This window comes from Marmota flaviventris, chromosome 1 (assembly GCF_047511675.1).
Source record: "Marmota flaviventris isolate mMarFla1 chromosome 1, mMarFla1.hap1, whole genome shotgun sequence".
Classification (NCBI taxonomy): Eukaryota; Metazoa; Chordata; class Mammalia; order Rodentia; family Sciuridae; genus Marmota; species Marmota flaviventris.
Genome location: NC_092498.1, coordinates 35,634,994 through 35,658,702, shown reverse-complemented (window position 1 = coordinate 35,658,702; position 23,709 = coordinate 35,634,994). Strand labels below are relative to the sequence as shown.

Here is a 23,709-nt window from a genome sequence, read left to right as displayed (position 1 = left end):
TGGTATTTTAATAAACCTTATTGAACCACTTATCACATCCTTAATTGTTAAAAGAGAAGAGTAATTATTATTTTCCATGGTTGATGTAGCATACAGATAACTTATACTGAAATGCACTGCACTTAGGAGGTCCTTGATAAATGGCAGTTAATGTTATTATAACAGTTTCTGCTCCAAAATCATCTACTCTGTGAGCTTTACTCTGAACCATACTTAATTGTTCTCTGTGTTCATGGCGCTCTGTTCTTAAGTCCTTTAAAGCAACAATTACTCTGATTCTAATTACTGGTTCTTACGTATAAATTTTTAATCTTTCAGATCAGACTATTTTTTTTCTGTTTCTGTGTCCATTCACCCCGCCCTCAGCTCTGTCAGTGTTTTCTTATCTATGCCTCACCCCAGGCTAAGTCTTCTTTTATTTGGGACTAAATAGATGTTTTGTAGGAAGAGTAATTAGTTCCTAGCTCCATAAAATCTAGAGTTCTACAAAACAAATATGTACACAATCTATGTTAATAGTTCATCATTTGTTTTACCAAATGATGACTTTTAAGGCAGTGCTGGTTCTAGTGTTTTTAAAATGGAAAGTTCCTCTCCCAAATTCTCTGTGCAGATTATGAATAGGAAAAATATTTAATTTAAGGGTAACAGGGTAACACTGCAATATGAAAATTGAAATAAAATCTGGAAAAGAAAATACATTTAATTATAAATGGAAATATTCATGTTTAGTAAAAATAACAAAATTTATGCCAGCCCCTTACTCCTTTATCAGCATCTCTAGGACAACCCAGTTATTCTAATCATTTTTCTCCATAGGCACATTGAGATGAAAATAGAAGGACCTGGTTTCACATTCTGTGTCTACAAGTGCAGGTACGTGAATTTGAATAATTTACTTCTAATTGACCTAATGCAAAAATTTCCACATTGTAATGTTATTTTTACTTTAAAATATTAGATAGGTAGTGTAGGATGACAATGAATTAACTTCCCTCCCTCAGTACAATGGCTCTCAAGAGCTCTTATCACTTCATGACTTAGAATTTCAGGGCTTGAAGGACCTCTTTCGGGTTTTCATTTCCTTATGTTAAAGATGGAGAGATAGGCTAGTATGCACAAGGCTCTGTGTTTAATCTCCAGCACTGGGGGATAATTCTACAGATCAGAAAAAAGATGGAAACCTAAAGAGCTCATAGGATATACTAATAGTCACTCAAGTAGTTGTCAAATTCAGGCAGGAATTCAACCTTAAAGTGAAATGTGTCAAAAGCCAAGTATAATAAGGAATACAATTGAATCAAATATATGTCTAGGAGCCACATAGCGGTATTTGCTGAGCTCTGAGTACTCAAAAAGTGAAGACATCAACACAACCAGGAAGGTCACAGCTGGTTGAGCGGAAATACAACCACGACCCATCACAAAATACAAATATACTGAGATATAGTATATCTACAGGAAGGCAAATTTAATGCTGCCTGGAGGTAGGCAGAAGAACACAACAGCCATCCTTTGAGTTATTCTTCTCCCCATTGCTGGTTATTATTTTAGCAAATGCTTACGTATCTACATGTATGTATCAGACTGTCTCTTAGAAAAGGAGAACTCAAGACTTTAAATTAAAGGTATGAGTAGGGACACTGCAGCCCAAATCGGTGATGATTTCCCTAGGAACAAACCAAGTACGTTAGGCCCTCTAATTGCCAGACGGTGGGGTAGTCCTAGGTACCAGGGTGGCACTTAGCCAGACCTCTGAAGCGATCCTTTAACAGGTAACCCAACACCTCAAGGAAACGGAAGCACAGTCGCTCCTCCTCGCTCCCTACCACTCCGCCCCCTCCGCCCCGCCTTGGGCACCGCCCTCCGCGTCTGCAGGCCTGCACCGGAGGCCACGCCCCTGCGCGCTGGTTGGTCCTCGCCGGAATGATGAAACTTCCCGCACGCATTACAGGAGCCAGGCGGCTGTAAGCCGAGAAGAGGCCGGCGGTCCCTCCAGCACTTCACAACCTTGGTCTCCTTCCCTCTGCCCGTCCGACCCATTCACTACTAGGTAAGCCGGAGCCGCTTAGCGCAGCGCCCTTCGTGTGCCCGGGAGGGCGAGGTTGATGTGTAGCAGCCTGGCACCCGACACACGCAGCTCCCTAGCGCCAGGCGGATGCTGCAGCGCCGGCAGAGGACCGAGGGCGGGGCTGAAGCCTGCGATTGTTGCGCACCTGGCCCCAAGTTGGCCAGGGAGGACCTCCGTCCCGGTCCTGAGGGTTTGATTGAATGGCGACCCGGGGCCAGGCTGCTTGAGAGAGAAGGTAGCGGCAGCCAAAGTTTGGTCTCCGTAAATGTTATTATTTTTAACCATATGGCGTTGAATCCTGTGAAACTGTAGCAGTCCCAGGGCCCTGCTACGGACCTGCGGGAGCGTGCACGTGGCCGGTGCGCCGTCGGGTGTGGAGGGGCGATGCAGTGGCTAGGTCCTGGTTCAGGAGGGGAGGTCTCTGGCTTGGCAGTCGTCGCCTGGAAGCCTGTACGTGTGTGTTTACTCCTCCTCCCCCACCCCTTTCCCACCCCTTGTCCCACCCCTGGACTGTAGACCAGCCACTCTCAACAAGTGACTTGCTGAACAAACCCTGCCAAGAAAAGATCTGTTTAGGGAAATAGGAGGCTAAGTGCCGAAAAAAGCAAAAGAACTACATGCCTTTACTGAATGGACAGCTGTTCTTCAGGGCTGGCTTCAAATTAATGTTACTCTTTTAAATAAAGGGAGTTTTCTTCTCAGCCCGTGGCCTACATTATTTCTTCATTTCTCTGGGTGCTTGATTAATAATTTGGAAGCACTGAAAAACTATTTTTTCATTGATAACATTACAAGTAAGGTAGGTCTTGCACCTGTCCCTTAGTTGGTTACTGAGATCATAAGTAAAAACTAAGCGATCTGAGGAAGTTTAAGTAATTGGTAAGCACAGAAATTAAATACACTGAAGTGGCTAATTTGGTAGCTGTCGTGTTATCTTATATTTTGAACATTTGAACTTCTGGCTGGTCTGAATTGGAGATGTGCTGTACATGTGAAAAACACCAGATTTTGACGAATTTAGTAGGAAAAGCAATGTAAAATATCTCATCATTTTTTTCATATTGATTTCATGTTGAAATTAATTACATGTTAATACTGTTTTGGGTGTATTGTGTTAAATGTTTTAAATTCCACCTTTTGTACTTTTTTAATGGGGCCACGTATGTGGGTCATATAGCTATTGCATAGCACAGCTGTGTAAGTTTAGAAGGAAATATGGAAAATGACTGGGAACAGGCAAAAGCAGTAAGGAATAAATATAGCAAATAAGACAACCTTTGCTGACTTATAGGAGTGATTCCAGTAACTATAAAAAATAGGTTATGGTTTTAATTTTTTTTCCTTCTAGAGAAATAAGTATGCTTCACAAAATATTGTTCCTCTTTTCCCTTTAATTTAGTGGTTAGGGTGTGTTTCCCTGTTACAGGCTTAATACTGGAATTCACTAGTTAGCATTAAGAAGTTTAAATAAATGCTTCTGATGATCACACTTGATTTTCAAAGCACTTTCCTACCCTATTTGTAACCTTTATAGATTGTTTATTAGTAGTTATCTTAAGTTGTATTGAATCTTTCACTAAATTGGTAATTCTTTCATTTTAGGCTGTTTGGCCAAGTGCATGCAAGGGACTGCATAGGACTTATGCTACTTCATTTCCAAACTGCTTAAGTTGGTACCATTTTCCATTATTTTGATCAGGTCTTAAAGGGCAACCAAAGCTTTGTTTCATTTTAAATGTCCTCAAAAGATTGCTCAAAGTGAATGATGTAATTTGAATATATGTTATAGTATATAGTGTGCTTGTCCCAAATTATCTGGACATTTGCTGCAGATTTGCATTTTTAAAAAATATAGAAGTAGTTATTTTTTCAAGTTACAGATTCAATTAAAATAACTGAGCTGGCAGTATCCAAATGAAGTAGCCTTTTATTTCACAGTTGATAATTTGAAATTGGAAATTGAATTAACGTTTTTAAGGATTATTTACTTTCTGGGTTACAGGAATGTGCCAAGTGTTTTTTAAAAATTTTTTTTTTCCAGGGATGTTGCTATATACTATGCTTTCTTACTGACCAGTGCAGCCTTGACACCAAAATATTTGAGAACAGTTTTGTCATCTAGGACATTTTGATAGTGAAGATTTTGTATCTTGTGTCAACGAAGAATGTTTTGTTAGAATATTTGATATCAGATTATATTGCTTTGTTTTTCTGATTCTTCAATCACATTTGAATAAATTACTTAGAGGTAAGCTAGAAGATATGAAAATCTTGCAAGAACTGAATCTTAATATTATACTTAGCATATAACATCTCTAGTATACCTGCCATATTCCAACTACAGTTAGTTAGTATAGTTAGAGGGCATTTAATCGTCTAGGACACCCAAGAGGATAGTTTCCTGGATTGTTGAGGGCTTTTGTGATTCTGGAGTGGAAAAAGTTTGGCTAGGCTGGAAGTAGCCTTTATGCATGTCTGTATCTTGGGAGGAAACCTAGGCTGCAAAGACTGAATTTTACCTGGATGCTGCCAGGTGTAGTTGACCACCAAATCATAAGGTGGGAAGAGATGTGGATTTTGCCTGGGTGCAAAAGAAAAAACTGCTGTAGCTGGTTAGGTGCAAAGGTCATCCATCCTTTTTGCATACTTGTAAGTAAATCAAATCTTCTACTTCTGTGTGTTTGCCAACATAATGGAAAATTGCTGTAGATAAGATGGTTTATGTTTCACCCTTTGAAGTGGTTAATGCAGGTTTCTAGAATGGAAGATTAATCAGGCTTGGATTGGATGTTGAATATTTGATTGGTCTGCTTTTTCTCTTCATAGAAAGTTTATAGCTTCATTGCACCATGTGTGGCATTTGGGCCCTCTTTGGCAGTGATGACTGCCTTTCTGTTCAGTGTCTGAGTGCTATGAAGATTGCGCACAGGGGTCCAGATGCATTTCGTTTTGAGAACGTCAATGGATATACCAACTGCTGCTTTGGATTTCACCGGTTGGCGGTGGTTGATCCACTATTTGGAATGCAGCCAATTCGACTGAAGAAATACCCTTATTTGTGGCTCTGTTACAATGGTGAAATCTACAACCACAAGGCGGTAAGCAAAAACCTCAAAACTAGTCAAGTGTTTTAAAATATTTTGTATAATGCTTTTTTACTTTTTACATTTGCTCTAGTCATACAAGTATACAAGACACTGATACACAAAGAGGTGAATTTTCTTGGTCACCAAAACAAAAAAAAAAAATCAGCTCTTAGAATTTTTTTCTATTAAAATTTTTAATATTAATTGTGCCTGTGCTGTTTTTTGTATTAGATACTGGAGTTACAGTGGTAAAGAAGAGGGGTAAGATTACACTTAAGTGGAGCTTATTATGGAATATATAGAGGAAAAGTATCATAGTATCTACAACATATTCTCATGTAATTCATCTAAATAATGACTGTGTGCATTTGTGTACGAGATATTATGCAAATATGGGCAAATATTAACAGTTGATTTAATCTAGGTGCTCATTGCTTTAAACTGCATATTTGAAATTTTTTCAAAATTCAAAGTTGGGAAAGGAGGTAAGCAAAAATAACTTGCAAATTGTATATGAACTTTATATGAAACTCTAGCCAAATAATCCTAGATTGGAAATTCTTGTCAAATTCAGTATTTGGGTCCTCTTTGGCAGTCATGACTGCTTTTCTGTTCAGTGTTTTTGCTGTAGAGATGTACATAGGGGTCCAGGTGCATTTCGTTTTGAAAACGTCAGTGGATAAAACCAGCTGCTGCTTGGGGTTTTACTAGTTGGTGATGGTTGACCAGCTGTTTGTAATGCCCCCCATTTTGACTGAAGAAATATTAGGGAACAGGAAAAAATTTGTTCATATAATAGGTTTTCTGAAAGAACACATACACAGGTGATGAATATGGGAGACCCACATCTAAGATGGTGGTTAGAAAAGGGCTCTTGAAGCAGCACTTGAACTGAGACCTGATGGACAAGCAAGGTTGGGACAATCACTCTCTTTAGAGGGAGATTGCACGTGGAATAGCCCTGTGGTGGGAAGCGGCCCTGGGATCTTAGTAAGTGAGTTGGGGGCAGGTAAGGAAGGTAGGGTTGGGAAGGTGGGCAGGACCATGGAGCAGCACTTCATAGCCACGCTAAGAAGTAGCAGCAGCAGTTGAGGTTTTTAAGGAAGGTATGGAATTTAGTAGTTTGGAGATGACTATACTTACAGTGTTTACATAATACTGCCACTGAGTATTACTGTAGTTGCATACTTAATTAGAATCAAAGGACAGAGATGTGGGTGGGCTGGATGCAGTCAAGAACATTAAGACTTTTAGCAGTACTAAAATTGGAACAACTTTCTAATCCAGTGAAGCTTATTCTCAGGGTAAGAGTGGGTGAGAGGATGGAAATTTGGATCCTAGGAAGCTGAATTTGACAAGAATCTTCTAATACAAGATTATTTAGCTAATGTTTCACAAGTAATTTACATACAATTTATAAGTTATTTTTTATCAACTCCCCAACTTTTTATCTTGAGAAAGTTTTAAACATAATAAAAAGAACAATGAGCATCTTGATTAAATAATTCTTAATATTTATTTGCTTTATCTCTTAATATAATATGCTTTATCTATTAATATATTCATTATTTGGCTGAATAATTTGAGAGTATGTTACAAATAGGAAGATACTTTCCCTCTCTCTGTTTAAGCATTTGTCACCCAAGAATACACACATTCTTCTACCTAACATCAATACAATTATTAAACCTAAAAATCAGTAATATCATCTAACATCCAGTTCATATTTAAATTTCCCAAGTGTCTCTAAGAGTATTTTAAGAGCTGTTTGGATTTTTTTTTAAAATTTTGTTTTGTTTGGTTTTAAGGCATATTTTAGTTAAGGTTTAAGCATTTAGTTGTGATTTTTCTTGGTGTTTTTTGAGACTTCTTTATATATTCCATCGTCATTGGTAGGGATTTATATTCTAGCCACCCTTTGGCTATTTTTATCTCTGAACAATAGCTTTTGCCTTGTTGTTTGCTTATAGGAATTTTCTTAATAGACTTCTCATTTGCAGAGCTTTTTATTATTTAGAAAATTCCTTTCACAGATTTATTAAGGGTCTATATACATGGTCATCATTTTTCTAGGTACTTGGAGATGAAATGGGGAAGAGAAAAGGTAAGAATGGAGTTTCAGGCTAGTGGGAGTGAGAAGAGGGGAGCAGTTCAAATGTCTTTGGAAGTCAAATCAATATCTTATACATCATGGGAATACTACATTATACTATAGCAATATTGGCCTGGGGTTTCCCTTAAATGAAGTAAGAAATACCTTATTTTGCTTAAACAAAATTACCACTTGTTAATTTTGTTAATAAGTTATAAGTTAAGTATTTTTTTTTTTTTTTTTTTTTCGAAATCAGTTAAGTATATTGAATTTGCAGAGTTCTATTGCTTCTACCAAGTATCTGAGTTTGGGCTGCTAGAAGCCTACCTAAAGAGTAAAATAAATATTTTAGTCTTATCTAGAGTATTCTGTAACATAAGCTACAAAGCTCCTTTTTTTTTTTTTTTCTGGGGTCTGGGTGAAAATAAAGTATTGCTACTACAGAAATACAGAGTGCTGGGATTGGAGGGAGACTGAATGGAAGTCTGGGGTCCACAACCACCAAGTCAAATGCCAGTATGACTTTGGGATGGTGGAAAGATATGGGGCTTTTATCTAAAGGGAAACATTGAAGTGTGTTTTTAGGAGAGTAGCAAATGGTACTTAACCATTGAATTGTCAACCAAGTGACCCCTCTACTCTTTGAATAAATTGCCTGCAAGGTTTAGGTCAAAGAGAAGAGGTTAGAGATGGGAGAGGTAGATTTGGAAAGCTATTACTTGCTATTATCATCAAATGCATTAGGATTAATTATCCTTCAGGTATTTCTGCCCAGAAGGGTTACCAGGAATCTTTTCAGATCCCACCTGCTAATGATAGGACCATCCTGGTAGTCTCTCAAAGCAAGGAGGCGTGACTAGGTGGTGGGCACTGTAGAAGTAGCCAAAGCTCTTTTTTGTGTAGACTGTGAGTGCTTTTAGATACAAGGTTCAGACGTTAGGAAGTAAGCTAGACTGTGAAGCATATTTATAGGTCATACGTTATAGATTTACTTTTTGAAAATTGGAAGCATGTTCTGAATGTTTAAGTTTATTCAAGCTTTCCACCTGATTTTGTTTCTGCTAACTTCTCTCTCTTGTCAGCCAACAATGTGAGTTTTAGTACAAAGAAAGCAGCACACACTAAGGACTTGACACCCTCAGAAGTTTGTCAGTGGTAGTGGAGAGCCACTGAATTAACCACAGTTTAATCAAGCATTCTGCATGTGGTGGCAGTGACCATCTCTTCTGTTCCTTTGGGGCATGTGGACTGATAAAGCCCCACTGTCATTTTCTCTATCAGTGAGAAGTAGCTTAAATGCCACTGGAGTGGTGGAGTCTGGATGTGGTAGTTCACCCCTGAGGACACGTAGCTTTGTTTTGGATTATGTACTTGTCATTGTGGTAGAGTCATTTATTTGTCAGAAAGTGGTGTTTTTTTGCTTTAAATTTTCACAGGTAGGTCTTTGAGGCTGATCAGGAAGAACCTTAGGCAATACTCTATTCCCAGACCAAAAGTTCATAGTTGCTGAAAACACATTTTTAGTGTCATTGTGTTTTGGCAACTGGGTGAACTGTTTCCTTAACTTAGGCATATGCAGTCAGCCCTCCATGTCTGTGGATTCTGTATCCACAGATTCAACTAACTGGATGGAAAATATTTGGGGGGGAAATTTTCTCTGTACTGAGAATGTACAATTTTTTTTCTTGTTCCCTAAACAATATAGTCTAACAACCATTTACATAGCATGCATTTATATTGTGTCAGGTATTATAGATAATCTAGAGATGATTTAAACTATACCAAAGGATATTTGTAGGTTATATATAATAAACATTACAACATTTTATTTAAGGAATTCAAGCATCTGCAGATGTTGTTATCTGGGTGGGATTTTGGAAAAAATCCCCCATGAATACTAAGTGATGACTGTATATGTAAATATAGGTGTATTACATACAGAGTATGTATATAATATGAATTTTCATCCCTACATGCCTTAACTGTTCTGGTACATGCCACTGTACATCCCATTTATAAGATAGCAACTAAGACAGTAACCTTATGTTGTAAAGAACTACCAGAATCACAGGTTGAAATAAGCTGTATTTTGATAATGCCACAATTCTTCTAAACTACTAAAGTGCTTGAAATAATTATAAAGCACAGAAATACTGAATCAACTTTGCAATAAAAAATTATTAGTGAACACACAAGCATGCTGACATTTTTGTTTTGCTCTGTTTCTTAAGTTGCAACAGCATTTTGAATTCGAATACCAGACAAAAGTGGATGGTGAGATAATCCTTCATCTGTATGACAAAGGAGGAATTGAGCAAACCATTTGTCTGTTGGATGGGGTGTTTGCTTTTATTTTATTGGACACTGCCAATAAGAAAGTGTTCCTGGGCAGAGATACCTATGGAGTCAGACCTTTGTTTAAAGCCATGACAGAAGATGGATTTCTGGCTGTGTGTTCAGAAGCTAAAGGTAATGAGGGAATTTTTTTGTGATTTTTCGTTCGTGTCCTGGTTTTGTGTTTTCTTCTAAATCATATTTGATAAACCCTGGGGAGGATCAATGACAATTTTACATGTGACTGTCATGGATCCTTAAAGCTATGTTTTCTTTTTAAACAGAGGAATGGGCCTCCCTGTTCCAATATTTAAATTCTGTAATCCTTGAGGTATGAGTCTATAGTACATTTATGTTTTTATTATGCTGATATACTCTGCATCTAGTTTGATCCTGAAGTATATTACCAGTTTTCCTGTGTCATATTGTAATCCCAGGGTTGGCCCTGTAGTTATTGCACTGTGGAACCTTATCATAGCTACTGTCACAGATATGTGTAACCAGCACTCCAGATAATTTTAGAATATTTTTTATCACCTCAAAAAGAAATCCTGTACCCTTTATGTATCATTCCCCTTCTCTTTTTATCTGTCATCTACAACATTCCTTACCCTATCCTCTAGCCCCTGGCAACTACCAATCTGCTTTTTGTCTCTGTGAATGTCCTATTCTGGATATTCCATATGGATAAATTCATATCATTATATGGAATTTTGTGAATTCTTTTACTTAGTAGAATATTTTCAAGATTTATCTGTGTTGTGAGCACTTCCTTTTTATTGCCAAATAATACTTCATTACATACCACATTTGTTTATCCATTTATTAATAATGCTGCTATAAATATTTGTGTGCAAGTTTTTGTGGACATGTGTTTTTATTTCTCTTAGGTATATACCTAAGAGTGTAATTCCTAGATCATATGGTCACTGTATTTAATTGTTTGTGGAATTGACACACTGTTTTTCAAAATGGCTGTATCAGTTTATGTTCTCATCAGCAACATGTGAAAGTTTCAGTTCTCCATCTCCTCACACTTACATGTGAATATTTTGAGTCTAGCCATCCTAGTGTGTGTGACATGGTATCTTGCTGTGTTTTTGGTTTTGTATTTCCCTTCTGACAATGATGTCAAGAATCTTTTCATGTGCTTATAGGCTATTTGTATGTATTTGGAGAAATGTCTACAGAGTCTTTCCCATTTTTTTCTTCCTGCTGAGGATTATTTCATTAAAAATTAATAGACTTTTTTTAAAGAGAAGTTTATGGTCTCAAAAAATTTGAGTGGTAAGTACGGAGTGCCCATATATTCCCTCTGTCCTCCTAGTTTCCCCCACTGTTGGCATCTTGCATGACTGTTACATTTGTTATGATTGATGAATTGGTATTGATATATTAGCTGTCCATTGTTTACATTGGGGTTCACTCTTTGTATTATATAGTTCTTTGTATTTAACAAATGCATACTACCATGTATCTATCATAAAGTACCCATGTAGAATAGTTTCATTGTCCTAAAAATCTGTGATATCTGTGATTCACCATCATCTTTTCTCTTATTCTGGCTCCTGAACCCCTGGCAACCACTGATCTTTTTAATGTCTATAATTTTCTCAAGAGTATTTTAAAGTTATACTCATATAGTACATAGCCCCATCAGACTGGCTTCTTTTACTTAGCAATGTGCATTCAAAGTTCCTGAATGTCATTAACTTTTTTTTTTTTTAACATCAGACTTACTTGCTTTATTTTCAGTAATAGATGTTATCAGAATTTGGAGATTGACTGCATATCAGAAAGCATGTGTCTAGGGAAAAATATCTGATTTATCTTTTTTTTTTCTTTTTTCTTTTTTCTTAGTTGTTCAACTGAATGTCATTAACTTGATGCCCCCCTCCTTTTTTTTTTAAATCACCAAGTAATCCACTGTTTACAGAAGAGTTTATTTGTTCTACAGAAGAGTTTATTTGTCCCTTTCTGAATTACCCATTTGTAATTGAGTCATCTATCTTATTACTTAATTGTAATAATTCCTTGTATATTTTAGATACAAATCTCAGAAAGATGTTCAGCAAGATTGCAGTATACAAAATCAGTGTACGAACAGTGTATTTGATTGACATATGCAGTAAACACTATACACTTTGCAGTGAATATTCTGAAAATGAAAGAAAACAATTCCATTTATAATGGCATCAAAAAAATAAAGTACTTAGGAATAAATTTAACCAAAGAGGTGCTAAACTTGTACTTTGAATATTATAAAACATGATTAAAAATGTAATAAAATATAAATAAATGCAAAAGTATCCCATGATTATGGATCAAAAACTCAACATTGTTAAGATGACAGTACTCTTCAGTGCAATCTCTGTCAGAAACCCAGATGACTTTTTATAGAAATTGACGGGCTGACTCTAAAATTTATACTGACTTATAAGGGGCCCAGAATAGCCAAAACAATCATGAAAAAGAAGAAAGTAGGAGAACTTACTTTCCAGATTTCAAAGTTACTTAAAAAAAAAAAAAAAAAAGATTCCTACTTCTACTGGGTCTCCTTTAGACCTTATGGGCTCTTGATATGGAACTATAGTCTCAGTCCAATTTGTCCAAAATTTCTTGATTTTCTTGTCTGTATCCTTAACTGGTGCCCTTTTGCATACCCATTTTGATCTTGATACATTCTACTTAAAGCCTTTTCATTACCCTGTAGCCCTTGCAGGGGTATGTAACTCACTTGAGCTCTGGGAGCTAGTGAGAACATGTGGGTCCTTTGTCTGATCTTTGTAGTCAGAGATTACTGGGTTAATAAGCTCAGGTAGTAAATCGTGCTGTGTATTCTGTAGAGATAGGCAGTAAAACATTGACTTTCCTGTCAAAGGTAATGGTGATGTCTGTTTAGTAACTGCCTGTAGAAAGTTACTGAAGAAATTTAAGTTGTCTGCTTTTATGCATGCATGGTATATAAAGATGATTGTGGGATAGATGTGTGACTTTTACATATTAACAGTGGAGCATTTTGCTTGTTAAAGGATCTTTTCTTAAAATACCTCAGTGATGACAAAGAAATGACTGCCATTATATCATAAAATTAACATTTAAATTCCTCCTTTTTCCCTTTAATTGTATCCTTTCTTTTTGTGTTTGTTTGCTTTATTGTAGAAAATAAGATTTTCCTGATCAGAAATTCCAGCTAGGGAAAGGGAAGGTTGGAGGTTCTTCCGTTGTTTTGAATTACTACAAATTAGTGTAATTTTGCTGTATGTCACTATGCCACTTTAATCTCCCTAGTAAGTAGATGGTAGAACTTTGGCTGATTAACCCCCACCTCCATTTTACTTATATAATGGACATGGATGTATATTAAAGGGGGGAAATAAGTAGGAATTTATAGGATGTTACTTAGTTACTATGAGGTGTTCCCTTATTTGAATATTATCTTTTTGGATTTGTAGGTCTTGTTACATTGAAACACTCCACAGCTCCTTTTTTAAAAGTGGAGCCTTTTCTTCCGGGACATTATGAAGTTTTGGATTTAAAACCAAATGGCAAAGTCGCATCTGTGGAAATGGTTAAATATCATCACTGTAGGGATGAGCCTCTGCATATCCTCTATGACAGTGTGGAGAAACTCTTCCCAGGTAACAAAAGCCCACCCACCCCTGCAGCACCCCCCACCAAAGGAAAATGGTCATGTTCTCATGCCAGTATGTTTCCTAATTCACTTGGAGGTGATACATTGGGATTTGGCAGGCTCCCCAGTTGAGAGATTGCCATCATGGTGGAAGTGGGTGATTGTGGACCTCATTTCAATAACTAACGAAGCCCCAGCCTTTCTGGAGCTGTTTCATTTACTTTGTGTTTATAGGTTTTGAGATAGAAACCGTGAAGAGCAACCTCCGCATCCTTTTTGACAATGCTGTTAAGAAGCGTTTGATGACAGACAGACGTATTGGTTGCCTTTTATCAGGTGAGATCTTTCTTTTTAAAAAAAAAAAAAAACTAGTAATATTTTTTGTATGTTTGTTTAAGTGAAATGATTTGTAGCCACCCTGAGGTTTGACTATAAAATATTTTTGTTCTAAGATTTAATCTTTCCTTTATTATAGGACATAAAAGTTTTTTGTAAGCTATTTAATATTCATATTAATACTGTGACTTAGAATTACACTGTTGTTGTATTATTAGTGTAAGAGCTAGTTAGTACACATTCTTTAGAACTCTAGTGATTTTAACCATTTCATATAGTTACCTTATCAAGTGTCCAATAAAAAACATTTTTCTCTTATTAAGGTTCATTTCAATTTAAAAAACTTGGGGATCTTAAATAGTAAAACTACAGTCTAGATGTATATCATATGCATCCCTGTCTAATGCTAAGCACCTAACTTGTTCTTTTTTTCTGCAGGAGGCTTGGACTCCAGCTTGGTTGCGGCCACTCTGCTGAAGCAACTAAAAGAGGCCCAGGTACAGTATGCTCTCCAGACATTTGCAATTGGCATGGAGGACAGCCCCGATTTACTGGCTGCTAGAAAGGTAAGACACTGTGTACAATCAGTGACTTGAAAAATTGTGCTCTATATGTGTAATATGAAATGAATTGCATTCTGCCATCATGTAAGACAAATTACAATAAATTAATAATTTACTAAAAATAAAATTTTAAAAAATGAAAGGTAAAAACGCTGTCTTTGCCCATTATGTATTACAGCAGTCTTGTTATTAGAATGAAAATCAAGCATAGATTCTATTTGTACCACTCTTTTGACCCTAGTAATTGTTTTGAATTAAATATGTTAAAATAGATTGAAATGCCTTTTGAACATCAGCTGAGTTGAATAGTGTCCTCTAGGTACTGTCATCTACCATGACCCATATAATCCTCACAAAGACCCTGTAATAGTATTTCTGTACTTCAGAAAGTAAGGGCTTGGTGTGGTGGTATGATTGTGGCTTGGGGACTAGCTGCTGGTTTCGAATCCTGGCTCTACCATGAAAGTCCTTACTTATGTAATGGATATAAAAGTGTCTATAATGGGATAGTTTTGAGGTAAAAAAATAAATAAATATATATATATATTATATATATATATATATAAATTCATTTGAAATATGTGGAGTAGAACCTAGCATATGTAATAAGTAGTGAATATTAGCTGTTTCTATTTTTTGGTTTCTTTTTAATAAGTCATAATGTTTTGACCTATGGGCAGAGGGGGCTTGTACATATTCAGTGTGGGACATCTGGTTCTTGATCTGGAAGAACTTAGAATGGATAAGAAAGAGCTAGAAATCAATCTCAATGAGAGTTGATTGCAAAACAGCCTGAGAAAATAGAAGGAGCCAAGGGCCATTCTATGTAGGAATAACACCGAGGGTCTAATATTAGACATTTTAGGAGTATAAAAAGGAAACCAAGTTCAAAGTGGAAGCACGTTGAAGTAGAGAAAGATACTAGATTAGATAAAATTGGTGGGGAGTGAGGGATACTAATTGGGAGCCTCTTGACTCTTTTTGTTTTAGTCTTGAAGTGGGAGGGGCTGATGGGAGATTTACTTCTTGTGGTTGAGAGGTCAGGAACAGGCAGAGGCACTTGGCAGCATGGGGCTTGAATGTGGTGGCCTGGAGAATTATTTCTTCTTACTGTGGTGACCTGGGGAATTATTTTTTCTTATTTTCCCTTGTTTATTTTTCACTACTAAATTCATCTTGTTTTGTGAGGTACTATCTGTTTCATTTTCAGGGTTATTTCCTTTAAATAAAAGAATTTGAATATTTCTTTAATCAGGTGGCAAATCATATTGGAAGTGAACATCATGAAGTCCTTTTTAACTCTGAGGAGGGTATTCAGGCCCTGGATGAAGTTATATTTTCCTTGGAAACTTATGACATTACAACAGTTCGAGCATCAGTAGGTAAGATATTTTATGTTATTAAAAAGTTTTTTTTTTTAATACTGAAGACAAATAATTTAAAAAATTATTTCAAGAATTGATGTGTTAGCTTTCTTCTGCTGTGACAGATACCTGAAACAATTAATTTAAAAGGAAAAATGGTTTATTTTGAAGCTCTTGGTTTCAAAAGTTTCATTCCTAGTCAGTTGGCTCTGTTGTTCTTGAGGTGAGGCAGAACATTGCAAAAGACAGCACATGTTAGGGTAAAGCTGTTCTCCTCATGCTGACCCAGAAGGAAAAAAAAGGGGAGGGGCTAGGGTCCCAATAACTCCTTCCATGCACACCCCACTCATCTACTTCCTTCCAGTCGCTCCCACTTCCTAAAGGTCCCACTGTCTTCCAGTAGCTCCACAGGCTGGGAGCCAAGCTTTCAACACATGGGCCTTTAGTTTAAGAAATGTTATTTAAGAATGAGTTCATGGGGCTGGGGTAGTGAGTGGCTCAGCGGTAGAGCATTCGCCTAGCATAATTGAGGCCCTGAGTTCGATCCTCAGCACCATATAAAGCAATAAATAAAGTCCAAGTACAACTAAAAAATAAATATCTTAAAAAAAAAAAAAAAGAATGAGTACAAACAAAAGTCCTATATTGCAAATTATTTAAGATCACTTAACAATTCCATGGATTTCTTTTGGAGTGAAGGAAATACTAAATGCGCAGTTTAGACTCCACATTTATGTTGTCACTGTTTATATTTCCCCAAAGAGTGGATACAATTTTTCACCCTTTTTCCTTCTTGTTTCTCTAGTTTCATTGTGCAGTTTCTTGGGCTATCAGTTGGCCTTCTGTATTTGTGAGTTCCTCATCCTTAGATTCAACCAATCGAGGATTAACAATATTTGAAAAAAAAAAAAATAATTCTGTACTGAACTTGTGTAGACTGTTTTTTTCTTGTCATTATTCTCTAAGCAGTATAGTATAACAACTATTTACATAGCATTTACATTGTTTGTATTAGGTATTATAAGTCATCTAAAGATGACTTAAAGCACAGGCATACTATGCCTCAGAGCGATTATGATTTCAGTTCTGGACCTCTTCAGTAATGCAAATACTACTAGAAATTGAATCATGAAGTTTCTGGTTTCCCAGTACATAAAAAGATATATTTACACTGAACTGTGTGATCTGTGAAGTATGCAGCTGCATTGTCTGAAAAATATATGTACATTAATTATAAAATTCTCTATTGCTAAAAAAATGCTAATAGTCATCTGAGCTCTTGGGAAAATAAGTTTGTAAGAAACAAAATATCTGAATCATAATAAAGCTAAAGCATAATAAAATTAGTCATGCCTGTGTACAGTAAGTTGTGTGGGGTTATATGCAGATACTGTCCATATTATATAAAGGACTTGAACATTTGTGAATTTTGGTATTCACAAGGAAGGGGTCCTTGAAACAGTCCCCCACGGATACATGGATGGAACACTAGTCTTTGGAAAATGGGGAATTACGTGCATGTTGTAATTTATTTTCCTTAAGGAATTCTTACTTTAGATGTATTTTGGTAAATATTCCATCTACAACTTCAGTCACTAGCAGTTATTTAGCTCTACAAATAATGCTAGTTTTATCTGATGGATACATATTGATATAGAAAATGTACCCCAAATCCAAAAAAAAAAAAAAAGCCAATGTTGTTAAGCCTGTAAAATAACAGTAGCTTAGATAATCCTCTTTTTAAAAACATTTAACTTGGAGGACAAAAAAAAAAAAAAAAAAAACATCTCTTGCCCTCTAAGACATTACAGTGAGTAAGTAGATACACAATTTATCTGTGTTACTGAAATTTAATGGGGTTGGGGGTAGGATTAGCGGGGGGGGGGGGGGGAGTTTAAAAGTTTCCCTTGAGGAGAGGGAGGTAATTAAAAGAAAGGTTTAAAAGAGACCACTCGGGTTGGGGATTTAGCTCAGTGGCAGAGCACTTGCCTAGTACACACAAGGCTCTGAGTTCCTCAGCCCTGAGGGGAAAAAAAAGAGAGAGAACACTGGTTTAGGAAGATGTGGAGCAGGGATCAAGCAGACATGTTTCAATAACTTATGTAGCTGCCTTAACTATATAAAATTTGTAAATGGGAGTCTTGGGTGAAGTCAGTCCAAAAAAATTAAAACTAAATTACCTCTGTTAGTGTATTTTATGTGACTGTAATGAAATACCTGAGGTTAGATAACTTAAAAGGAGTTAATTTGGGCTGGGGATGTGGTTCAAGTGGTAGCGCGCTCGCCTGTCATGCATGCGGCCTGGGTTCGATCCTCAGCACCACATACAAACAAAGATGTTGTGTCCGCCGAGAACTAAAACATAAATAAATAAATATTAAATTTTTTTTTAAAAAAAGGAGTTAATTTAAGTTGAAGTTTGGAGGCTGAAAGTTCAAACAGTGTGGCAGCCTGGCAAGACCCCCCCAGCTGTGCCACCTCATGGTGGATTGCATCCAGGTGGGAACATGCATGAGAGCGAGAGATTACAAGGAGACACAGGAGGCCAGCACTCAGGAAAGGGCTCTTTTATAATAATTAGCCCTTCCCAGAGCTAAGAGTCTCATAAGAACTACATCAGTCCCTTCCCTTACACGGGGATGTCTCCAATGACCCACCCAGCTCTTAGCATGCCCACCTTTTACAGATCCCACCACCTGTCACATGGCCACACTATAGACCAAGCCTACAATGAACCCTTGGGGAACAAATGACATATCTAAATCATAGTAAAACCCTTATTTTTGTGTATTAATACCAGCATGTAAAGCATGATTTTTATGTGTTTGAATATTATTCAGTTTAGCAAAATTTCAAGGTATATGTTCTTGGTCTAAAAACATTAGAAATTTTAAGCTTGTTTACAAAATTGTAGAATGATTTCTGGCTGTTTATTGCAATGGTACAACTTTTGAATTAAGTACATATAAATGGCTTATCTGTGTAAGGTCATTATTTTGGAAACTATTTTCTGTTAATACAAAGTCTAGTATAATAGTAAAACCTGCAGTTGTTTCTGAAAGCCAAATAAAAAGATATTTTTGGTGGAGGGTTATGTTGACATTAACATTGATTTCTTTCTTACTTAAGGCATGTATTTAATTTCCAAGTATATTCGGAAGAACACAGACAGTGTGGTGATCTTTTCTGGAGAGGGATCTGATGAACTTACGCAGGGTTACATTTATTTCCACAAGGTGAGCACTCTGAAGCAGAGGACATTTGTGCTAGTAGGAAACATTTGACTGTTTTCTATTATCTGTCCTTTTCAGTGTTAGCAGTGACTTTTCTAAGTACCTTCTGAATTTATGAGGAAATCAATAGTGTCTGTTTCGTATTTCTTTGGGGAAGAAAGAAGTCTTAATAATAGTATCAGATGATTTTCATTCTTTAAAATGAACAAAGTTACAATCACCTTTCTATGTCTTCATCTGTTTTATCTGTTGTAATGTTAGCAGTTGTGGTAGGTGTGTTTTATAAGGCATTGCCTGTCTCTAACCAGACATTTACTCCTGTCCTTCCCCTTGCTTTGCTTTCTATCTTACCTGCCTTTAGTGTTGGAATATGCTTAAAAGGGAGAAGTAAAAGTAGTTTGGTATGCCACAAACAAAGCTGTTGTTCTGTTCTTTCTTTGTAAAATAGGCACCTTCTCCTGAAAAGGCTGAGGAAGAGAGTGAGAGGCTTCTGAAGGAACTCTATTTGTTTGATGTTCTCCGTGCAGACAGGACTACTGCTGCCCACGGGTAACTTGACAATTGTTTAAGAAAAAAAACAGTCTTCAAAAATGGAAAAAGATCAGTGGCCAATTTTTTTTTTTTTTTTTCCCAGTCGGTATATATGTAGTTAAGTATGACTTTTATGGAACAAATGAAACTGGTTTCTTAACTTAGTCCCCAAGAATTGGGCTGAAGTCAAAGTGCTATTGTGGTAATGGGGAGGAGGAGTCTTCTGTGGGTTGCCTCAGACAGTTTCCGTCTTTAAAGTTTAATAACATTCTACATCTGACCCACAGGGAAGGCAGCTAGAACTATTTTTAAGTCTTTTTAGAAAAAGCTAAGGCTGTAAACTCCATATAACAAGTATTGAGTGCCCACCATGCCTCTTTGATGCTGTAGTGACTCTAAGGGCACAAAGATAAGGAAAGTTTTATTAGATTATAAAACCAGGGTTCTCGTCCCCCTTGGCTAAAGTTTTCATGTTTTAACTGGTCATTGGAGAATTGACGACTCTTTATGTGATAAACAACTGACGTTAAATATTTTAGTTTCTTCTACTGAATCACACTTAATTTAGGAAATAATTACATGGGAGATAGAGTTTAGGAAATAATTATATGGGAGATAGGGAATAAGCCTGATGCATGATTAATACCCTATTCTGTCTGCCCTAACCAGAGTCATTAGGATTCAGGGCACAGATAATGTGGCATTTGATGGAATATTGTGAAACATTGGTTTCTTTTGCATACTATATATGAAAATTTTAATCAGTGGTTAAAAAATACTGAATTGTTATTGCAGTTGTTAATAAGAGAAGAAATTATCTCATCTAGAAAAAACTTGGAGTCAGTTCCAAACAACGTACATTCTTAATTATCAGCTCACTCATGATCCTTAACTTTTTCTGCTTTTCAAGTTATACATTTAACTTTTCATATAAGGGAAAGTAAAAGTAATAGTCTCAAAACGATAATCACACACAATAGATGAAATGATATTTATTATTTTGAATGAAGATTTCTGTATTCATCTGTTAGTGTAGAACAGTCAGTAGGAGGTTGTTGAAATGGCTCTATAATCCCAACATTAATCAATCTGGTTCCGTTGCTCGGAAGTTCTGAGCCTGAACCTAAATTGACAGGTGCTCAATACCCATTTTGACTTAGATCTTTCAATTTTCTCCTTTAAGCCTTGAACTGAGAGTTCCATTTCTGGATCATCGCTTTTCTTCCTATTACTTGTCTCTGCCACCAGAAATGAGAATTCCAAAAGTAGGTAAAATCAAGTCAATGTAAATACTGCCTGTTGCTCTCAGGTTACATCTGTGACTTTTGCTAATGCTTCTTCTGTTTTCATGTCAGAATGGGATAGAGAAACATCTCCTGAGAGAGGCATTTGAAGACTCCAACTTGATTCCTAAGGAGATTCTCTGGCGACCCAAAGAGGCCTTCAGTGATGGGATAACCTCAGTTAAGAATTCCTGGTTTCAGATTTTACAGGAATATGTCGAACATCAGGTACGAGATCTTTAGTTTGTGCAATAGAATAATTTAGATGCAGATCTGGAATCTCAGTTCTTTTCATGTTTAGTTTGAATGTTTGCTGTCTGTAGGAGAGAGTCATAATCTCTATAAATAGCATCTCTTTTAAAATAATTATGTAAGAAATAAGGAAAGAAGGTTTATAAAGTAGTATTTAGAATTGAAAGAGGGAGAGGGGAGGCTTACTAATCAGCACTGGCCATTTAACCTATTTTGGGATACTTACAGACATTAGACACAAGTGAATAAAATAACCTCTAAGTATTAGAAATATGCATGTGAATACTTTTTGAAAGTTAACTATAGCTGTGCATGTTATGGATATTGAAGCATTTTCCAAGTGATGTGTGTACAATTTATTGTACAATTTATTGTCATGCTTTCTCTTTATTTTGGTTTTGTGGTAACAGCAAACACAGGTATTTCCATGCCATTTAAAAGGCTGTTCTGCTCTTACACTCTTATTCTTACAGGTTGACGATGCGATGATGGCAGCTGCAGCCCAAAAATTCCCCTTCAACACTCCTCAAACTAAAGAAGGCTATTATTACCGTCAAATCTTTGAACAACACTATCCAGGCCGGGCTGACTGGCTGACCCATTACTGGATGCCCAAGTGGATCAATGCCACTGACCCTTCCGCTCGCACTCTGAGCCATTATAAGTCAGCTGCCAAAGCGTAGGCACTCTCCAAGCCGTGAAGTGAAAGTAGATGTTTCTTCTTGGGGTGTAGAGGCACTGGAGACAGTCAGGGGAGCAGTGAAAGTCAACCACTTAGGCCTACTTGGGCATGAAAAAAATAAAAGTCATACCTAAAACTTCGTTCTACTCATTTGTATTCCTACAGTTCTGTCATTAGAGGTAACTAGAAATGGAATAGCTGTGCCATATCACAGTAAGGAGGATACAGTGAGCTAGGCCAAGAGGGAATGGTCTGATATCTACAAGAACTATTTGGAAGATGTTTGGGCCTCATGCACATGTGGTCTCCCAGTCCTTGTCTCATCTTAGTGTGGTCCTCTTGTGATTGCCCTCTTAGTTCTGCCCACATTCCTTACAGTAGGCTGGAGATGTGAATCCTTTATAGGAGTTTGGGACCATTCTATTGTGTAATATAGTGATTCAGTTTTTTCTTTTGTAGGTTGAGCCATTGACCCTCCTGGAGACTATTTTTCCAGAACTGAGGTCAAACTTTTAAATGAAGTGACCTTTGGTGTGATTGTTCAGCTCTACTGTTGTACCAAAGTTGTTACATAGACAATATATAAACTAATGGGCATGGCTGCATTCTATTAAAACTTTATAAACAGACCTCAGTCCCTGTTCCAAAGCAATAACCCAAGCTGTGCATTTCCAATAAAAGGAACAAAAGTAGGTTTCTCCTAGTTGGAGAAATAGGAAATTCAGAAACATTTAATGAAAGGTAGATTTTTTGTTTGAATGCTCACTGGTTTTTTCAAGATAGCGTATTCAAATACATAAGAAAGGTGAATTTAGCTATTAAAGACTTTTGAAAAGGGAAGGGTTGGTACACAGGTAAATATAAGAATGATTGATGAGAAAAATGGGTAAGCCAGAAATTTAGTAGGTTGGAAGATGAGGAATTGATGTTAGCTGTAGGCCTTCATCTATAATTTAGAAATGCTTCCAAGAATCTAAAGAATGTCACTAATATTGGATGACTTTTAATGATTGTCTTGTATGTGTAGGTGCATAAATTGTTTAAATACAGCATGATTTGTCTCTGGGTATGTATTCCTGGTAAAGTGTCACCCAGCCAAGCTAAGTGGTGTTAAGAATGCTTGGGAAACTTGGTTGATAATGATAACACAATGTACATTGCAAGATTAAGTATGGCGTAAACCATGAACTGCCAGTTTGTAAGGTTGTGGGGTTTGACTTCACATTTTTAACTTTAGTGACTGTGAGATCTGGAATATTCAGGTACCACCCAGAAATTTGGTGGTTGAGATACTTAGTTAAGCCAATTTCATATCATCAAACTGGCAGCAACTTGCTAGATTTCAAGCTACACTTAAGATCCATGTAAGTTTTTTTTTCTTTTTTTTTATTTGCAGGTGGCGGGGGTACCGTGGGGCACTTGACCACTGAGCCACATCCCCTGTTTTGTATTTAGAGACAGGGTCTCACTGAGTTGCTTAGTGCCTCGCTTTTGCTGAGGCTGGCTTTGAACTCGTAATCCTCCTGTCCCAGCCTCCTGAGCCACTGCAATCATAGGTATACCCCACTGCGCCCGGCCCATTTAAGGTTCTTGGCACACATTATAAAGTGGCTAAAAGTGGCAGTCTCTGGGGCATGTTCTTGTAACTCAGCCGCTTTCAGATTGGCCAAGCCTGTTTTCCTGGACCATTCTGGTCTTGGTAATTCAGTGATGAGGAGGCACATGGCATCTAATACACACAGCACCACTAACAAAAAATTGTTTTTGAGGAGTGAACTAAAAGAACAGCTGATGTGATCCTGTCATTTCTGCCTCATGAGCACTTTATAATAAAACAGCCTGCTGCTTGAAGTTCCTCTCACTTTGATCTAATATCTGCTCTAAAAAAGATATCATATAGTTTGACAGTCTTTTTATACTTTTGTTTTTTAAGAAAGTGAATGTGGGCTGGGTGTATAACTCAGTGGTGGAGCACATGCAGAGCACAAGGACCTGCGTCCAACCCTCAGCACCAAGAAATAGAAACCACAGAATATCCTATCACTACTTTTTAAAGAGTTCTAACACATCCTTGCAGATCTCTTGCTAAAAAGACACCATTGTGCATGTGTGGATCAATTATCTTGGATAACACACAGCTTGAAAGTATCTTAAGTCTTTTATAAGGAAAAAATATAGAAAGAAGCTAGCTTATCCTGAGCCTGTGAGCCTTCCCACAGATGACGCCCTCTTTGTGGAAAGTTTCCTT

The 23,709-nt window shown here is 36.9% G+C and overlaps 1 protein-coding gene across 3 annotated transcripts in view; it reads left to right on the top strand.

Annotated features, from left to right (window-relative positions):
• Positions 1 to 21,597, top strand: part of Asns (asparagine synthetase (glutamine-hydrolyzing)) — a 157,002-nt gene extending 135,405 nt beyond the window's left edge. Inside the window, exons 3-15 of one of the 3 annotated variants that reach the window (XM_071612524.1) lie at positions 820 to 876; positions 1,955 to 2,053; positions 4,898 to 5,169; positions 9,481 to 9,718; positions 13,039 to 13,224; positions 13,452 to 13,553; positions 13,992 to 14,119; positions 15,372 to 15,498; positions 18,610 to 18,716; positions 19,162 to 19,262; positions 20,428 to 20,509; positions 20,600 to 20,755; positions 21,253 to 21,597. In XM_071612524.1, coding sequence (XP_071468625.1) covers positions 4,921 to 5,169; positions 9,481 to 9,718; positions 13,039 to 13,224; positions 13,452 to 13,553; positions 13,992 to 14,119; positions 15,372 to 15,498; positions 18,610 to 18,716; positions 19,162 to 19,262; positions 20,428 to 20,509; positions 20,600 to 20,755; positions 21,253 to 21,462 — 1,686 coding nt within the window. In that variant the 5' untranslated portion in view covers positions 820 to 876; positions 1,955 to 2,053; positions 4,898 to 4,920 and the 3' untranslated portion in view covers positions 21,463 to 21,597. Of the gene's footprint in view, positions 1 to 819; positions 877 to 1,914; positions 2,054 to 4,297; positions 4,320 to 4,897; positions 5,170 to 9,480; positions 9,719 to 13,038; positions 13,225 to 13,451; positions 13,554 to 13,991; positions 14,120 to 15,371; positions 15,499 to 18,609; positions 18,717 to 19,161; positions 19,263 to 20,427; positions 20,510 to 20,599; positions 20,756 to 21,252 lie in introns of those variants that run through there. The other 2 variants (XM_027952804.2, XM_071612530.1) reach the window with 2 other exon arrangements.
• Positions 21,598 to 23,709: the final 2,112 nt, after the last annotated feature.